The 6,000-nt window shown below is 32.2% G+C and overlaps 1 protein-coding gene across 3 annotated transcripts in view; it reads left to right on the top strand.

The window, feature by feature from the left end:
* SUCLA2 (succinate-CoA ligase ADP-forming beta subunit) overlaps positions 1–6,000 on the top strand; it is a 42,968-nt gene that overhangs the window by 8,974 nt on the left and 27,994 nt on the right. For all 3 annotated transcript variants that reach the window (XM_006916437.3, XM_025049917.1, XM_025049916.1), the window contains exons 3-4: positions 874–973; positions 1,160–1,322. In XM_006916437.3, the coding sequence (XP_006916499.1) occupies positions 874–973; positions 1,160–1,322 (263 nt within the window). The remainder of the gene's footprint in view (positions 1–873; positions 974–1,159; positions 1,323–6,000) is intronic.

Raw genomic sequence — 6,000 nt, 5'->3', positions numbered from 1 at the left:
GTCCTTAACTCTGACCTCAAAGATTAATTTTTATCTCATAATGTAATATTGGTGTTGCAGTGCTAATATGGGCAAATGCAATGAGAAGCAAAATGAGGAACTCTGAAGTTCTGCCTCTCTGGGGAGACAGAGAATGCCCCTCTAAGAGGTATTGCCCTGGATAGTGAATGATGAGTAGTACCTAGGCTAAACAGCTAGTTTGCTCATTTTCTTCAGCAAGTTAGAATGGGGAGGAAGAGAGATCAGTCTACGTGTTAAAGAAGAAGAATTCAGAGAATTAAATAAAAATATTTTTAAGATTTATAAGCATAACATTCTGGAATCTTTCGATAAACATACCTTAACTCCTGCCTGCTAGTACTCCTCACAACTGTGCCACTCGACAGTGTGTATTAACGGGGCTTTCTGTTAGTGGAACAATGTAAATTGGCATCAGTACTGACATTTTCCCCTGAAGTCATGGTATATTTCTGCTCAAAGTAGCATTTATAGCTCAAATTTTCATAGGATAGCAAGTCTGCTTGTGCCTAGGAAAGGAGGGAAATAATAGGAAGACATTTGAGTCTCAGTTTTGTACTTTTAATACCTCCCGAAGTACTAGATAAAGTGTCAAGGGAGGGTAAAATTATTTTCAGTATGCTTTAAAAATGGTTTGATATGAATAGCTAATTTTTTTTATGCTTTGGATCTTTAGATGGGAAATGTTTTGAGTGTTCTAATCTAGAAAATATATGGAATGCCTCACTTTTTGACACTGGATTAATGAGACTTTACTACATTTAATAACACCACTTAATGTGTATGCTTAAATAAAATATTTTGTCATGCCAGCTTCTCTATACTTCTTATCTAATAGAAGTATTTTTCTTCTAGGTTCAAAAGATGTTGTGATAAAGGCACAGGTTTTAGCTGGTGGTAGAGGAAAAGGAACATTTGAAAGTGGCCTCAAAGGAGGAGTGAAGATAGTTTTCTCGTAAGTCATGTCTTTTAAAGAAAAATTGTCATTACTAAAGAAAAAACATATGTTGTAAAAGATCCCTCTAATTATTGAGTGATGAAAATACTGAGATTTAAATGTTAGATAAGAATTTTACTATCATTTGCTTTCATTTTTCTCACTTGGAGAAGAAAAGAATTTGAGTTCTTTTTCTTATTTCAGTCCAGAAGAGGCAAAAGCTGTTTCCTCACAAATGATTGGGAAGAAGTTGTTTACCAAGCAAACAGGAGAAAAGGGCAGAATTTGTAATCAGGTATTGGTTTGTGAGCGAAGATATCCCAGGAGAGAATACTACTTTGCAATAACAATGGAAAGGTCATTTCAAGTGAGTAATTGTAGACATGATATATTTAGGATGATTTTATTACATTGTTTCAAAAGTTGATTATTTGTAGTTTTATGGGAAAGATTAAAAAGGTATGATCTATAATCTATTTATATATGTCATGAGCACAATATTTTTGTGTCATTTTTAAAAAACAGTATAGTTAATGCCATCAAATATATAATGGAAAAAAAAAAAAGCTATAGACAAAACCCTGCTGAAATAAAATCCATAGACTTTCCAAATTGTTAATTTGCTAAGAGCAACTTAAAAGAACTATTTTCTGTACTGTGATTTTTTTTCCTACGGTTAGTTAAATTTTCTAGGAAATAATTCTAGCAGAGTAAAGTATTCTAACCAAAGAAGAAGTCTCTAACCCACTAAGAGAATGTGTATCCCTGGCTTCATCTTTTTTTTTTTTTTCCAACCTGCTTGTATTTTTAATAGTTTGGGGTTTGTTTCACTATATGATTTAGTACTTGGTAAGTTGAAAGGTGACATTCAGTAGCAAATGGTATGATTCTAAGGAGCATACTGTAGCTCTGCTCTCCTCTCCTAATGGAATCTAAAATGTTAGCAGTGAACTTAGGCATCAGGTGAAGAGAAAATATTTTCATAGACCTTGTGCTTAGACCATTGATAATCATTTTATGCTATAATTATTTGACTTTTTGAGTGCGTTTGTTAAGTTTTATGAGCTGAGTCTGTGGTAACTAGCTTGTCTTCTGACGTAAGCTGGGTATATATTTGGAAGCTCTGGTAAGGATTTGATGTAGAATATTACTAATTACACAATTACACAATTAGTAATGTAAGAAAAAATTTAAGGGTCATGAAAATAGAATTTTTATATATAATAGCTTTTTAAAAACTATTTTCTGTACTGTGATTTTTTTCCCTATGGTCAGTTAAATTTTCTAGTAATGTTTGAATGATATTTTAAAGTATTTTTGTAACTTTTAATTTTTATAAGAAAGTATTTCTTAAGGTATAACACTAGATGGTAGTAAAAACCCACTTAGGATATAAGATAAAAAGCTTTGTCTTATTCATGTTGTCTTTACCTCTATAGGTTTCTCTATAAAGTAGAATTTAATTTTGTAAGTTACGTTAGAAATAACATAACAATAACCTTTGTATGCCTGGACAGTTTGAGATAGGAGTCTCATAATATACATTAAGAGTAGCTCATCTTGATTGGAGTAAATGTAGCAAACTGAATATGTGTTGTTAAAGATATGATTATAACACATTAAATATATTTTATTAAAGATACATGAAAACGTTAGGGAAAAGGATGAAATTTGAGTTCATTTTGAGAACTTGAATGTCAGAACTATTTGAATCTCATTAAGAAAAAAAATCTTTTTAAAAATTTTATTATTAATTTCAAGTATACAGTACATTGGTTAGGCATTTATATAGTTTATAAAACAATCCACCTAATTGCTCTTTCTCTCCTCTGGCTCTCCACCTAGCCAATACATTAATGCTAACTGCATTACTTATGCTGTGCTCCCCTTCCCCGTGATCATCTGTCAACTACTAATTTATACTTCTTTAACCCTTCACCCCTTTCTTCCAACTCCTCAATGCTCCTCCCCTCTGGCCGTCACCAGATTGTCCTCTATATTTGTGAGTCTGTTTTTACTTAGTTTGTTCTTTTTGTTCCTTAGATTCCGCATATATAAGTGCAATCATATGTTATTTATCTTAAGGAAAAAGTGTTTTTATTTCATTTGCGAAAGTAATACCTAGTTGTAATAATTCAGACTAAAAATTCGATAGTACTAATAAAACCATTTGGCCAAAGACGTTATAATGTTCTATCACACTGGACCAATGTGGAGTTGGTGTCAGTTTTTTGGATATAGTGAACTGTTTTTGGGATCCCTGTGGACAGGTCCCTTAATAGAGACAACAAAAAAACAGCTGTTTTTTAAAAAAAAAAAAAAAAAAAGAATATTTTTGATTGAATTAAACTCCTATACATACAGGAGTTAACTGATTATTAAAATTTGCTTTGTTGCTTATCTGTTTTCAGGAGGTGACCCTGATAGGTTTCTTTAGTGTGTCACATCAGGAAGCCTGGCAGTTGTTTAGAGTCGTAGTGCCAAAAGAAGAAAAAAAAAAAAAAAAAAAAAAAAAAAATCAGGTTAAGTACCTATTCTCTGTTTTGGCACTTTTTAAAAATCAGATTTCTTAACATTTGCCTAGTGTCTGTTGGGTACTTTTGGCCTGAGACACATCTAATTTAACATCTCACATTTGCTACGTTAATTTATTTCTAAAGTAAAACATTGCAATCTGCTGTAAACGAATGATACTATGACAGTTTTTTACTTTGCCTGGAATAGATATAAAATGTGCTACAAGAATTTCACATTTTATTTTTCATATTTTTATTTTTTTAAAGAGATCTTTATTAAGTGGCCTCTTTGTTATGCCATTTGAAATTCAAATTTATTTTAAGGCAAAATTTTTTCTAAGACCAATAAGAGAAGAAGAATATAGTTTTAAGAAGGTGAAAATAGCATCATTAATTTATTTGAAATTATAGCTATTTGCTAGAACTTAAATTTTTCTGAAAGTTTATTTTAAAATTTATAAGTTAAAACCAAATCTTTTAAATAGAAAGAGCTATTTCTTCAGTAGTCATGACAAAAATGCAAAACCATAGTTTTAACTGATCTCTTTTTATCCATGTAAGCTTTTTTCTGACCATTGGCTATAGATTTTGGGGTTTCTTCCTAATTGGTCAGGGAATTAGTATAAAAAGAGACTATTCACTTTCTAGTGTAAGTATTTCATATTTTTTTTTTTAAAGCTTTTTCTCTAACTTAGAGCCAATCATTACTTTAGTGAGAATTTATATTATCTTTTCTCCTCAGTAGTGGCACCTTCTATGTGGCTTTTCATTTCTTTTATCAGTAGATAAAAGAAAGAAAAAGACAATGAAACTAAAATAAAATATTCAAATGCTTTAAAATTTTGTTGGTTTTTGTCTCTTCTGTTGAATAAAATTATATTTTGGGATTATCTATAGATTATTTCAATAGCATGACAGTAATTGAACAAGCTTTTCTTAATTCTGAGATTTTTTCCCCTCTCTTTAGATCTTTGTAAAAGCTTTTAATTATGAACTGCCTTGCTAGAGAGGAAAAGAATATCTTTTCATTTGTAGTTTATAGAGGAACTGAAAATTAGACTATAATTTTAAACATTTCTCTTAAGTTTGCTACTGTTCTCTTCCTTAGACTCAGAAGATACAATTAATCTTTTATTAAACATTTTTTTTGTGTGTCTTTTGCTGTGAGTTTTGACACCAAGTACCCAGAGTTGGGCCAGACTTCACAAGTTGAGGGCAAGTCCTCCATGTGACTGCCCTTCAGACGCCAGCCTCAAGTTTGGGGGTCCCCAGGTCATCCTCACTTCTATCCAGCTGGCTACAAATTTTGGAGGTTTCTAGTACCCATTCAGGTTTTATAAGTTGTTAGAAAGGCTCACAGTACTTTGGCAAGTACTATACTTATGATTATAATTTTATTATAGCTAAAGGATATAAATCAGAACCAGCCAAGTGAAGAGACACATAGATCAAGGTCTGGAATAGTCCAAAACATAAAGTTTTCATTGTACTCAGGGATGTGTCACCCTCCTGGCATATTGATATATGATAATATGCAGAATATTGCCAACCATGGAAGTTCATGAAGAACATGTTATTTGACGATGGAAAAAAGGTGATCCTTGTTATAAAGTGGCAAAGAACTTGACTGAATTATGTTCACGTTCAAGTGTTTTGTAGAAGATAGACAACTTGGGAGTGATAATATTGAATATTTAGCTGGGGGGATTTCAGCAAAGTATTGAAGGAGTGACTTGGTTGCTCCTGACTGTTTTTAGTAAAATTTGAGAAGAAATGAACTGAAAAAGGAATTGTTAAAGCAAAAAGGAATCAGAACTGTAAGATTTAGAAAATTCTCAGCTTGCCTATGCAGTAGATCCATAATCCCCCCATCTGTGATTTCAGTTACTTGTGCTCATCCACATTTTAAAAATACGAAATAGAAAATTCCAGAAATAAATAATCCATAAGTTTTAAATTGTGTCTTTCTGAATAGTGTGATGAACTCTCATGCTGTCCCACTTCTTCCTGCAGAAGACATGAATCATCCCTTTGTTGCTACCTGCCCATTAGTCACTTAGTAGCCATCTCAGTTATCAGATTGACTGTTGAGATATAACAGTGCTTGTATTTAAGTAACCCTTACTTTGCTTCTTATATATGGCTCCAAAGCACAAGAGTATAGATGCTGGCAATTTGGATGTGCCAAAGAGAAGCTGTAGAGTGCTTCTGTTAAGTGCAAAGCATGTGTGTATAGAGAAAGACAGTATTTATAGGGTTTGGTACTATCTGCATTTTCAGGCATCCACTTGGAATATATCCCTTGTGGATAAAGAGGGTAGTACTGTATTGCTAAAAAATGAGAAAGCTATTTGGAACAGAATTTGAAGAGTGTGGCCAAACAACCATTTGATAAGCAGATTTTTATGGGTGTGAAGCATGAACTGTGAGAAATGTCTATTAAGCCACACAGTTTATAGTATTTTGTTATAGCATCCTAAGCTGACTAAGACATAACTCCTTTGAAGAAATGTCTAAGTGCCCATTTCT

Source organism: Pteropus alecto, unplaced genomic scaffold, assembly GCF_000325575.1.
Source record: "Pteropus alecto unplaced genomic scaffold, ASM32557v1 scaffold24, whole genome shotgun sequence".
NCBI classification, from domain to species: Eukaryota; Metazoa; Chordata; class Mammalia; order Chiroptera; family Pteropodidae; genus Pteropus; species Pteropus alecto.
Note: the sequence above shows the minus strand (reverse complement) of the source record. Positions and strands in the feature narration are given on the sequence as shown.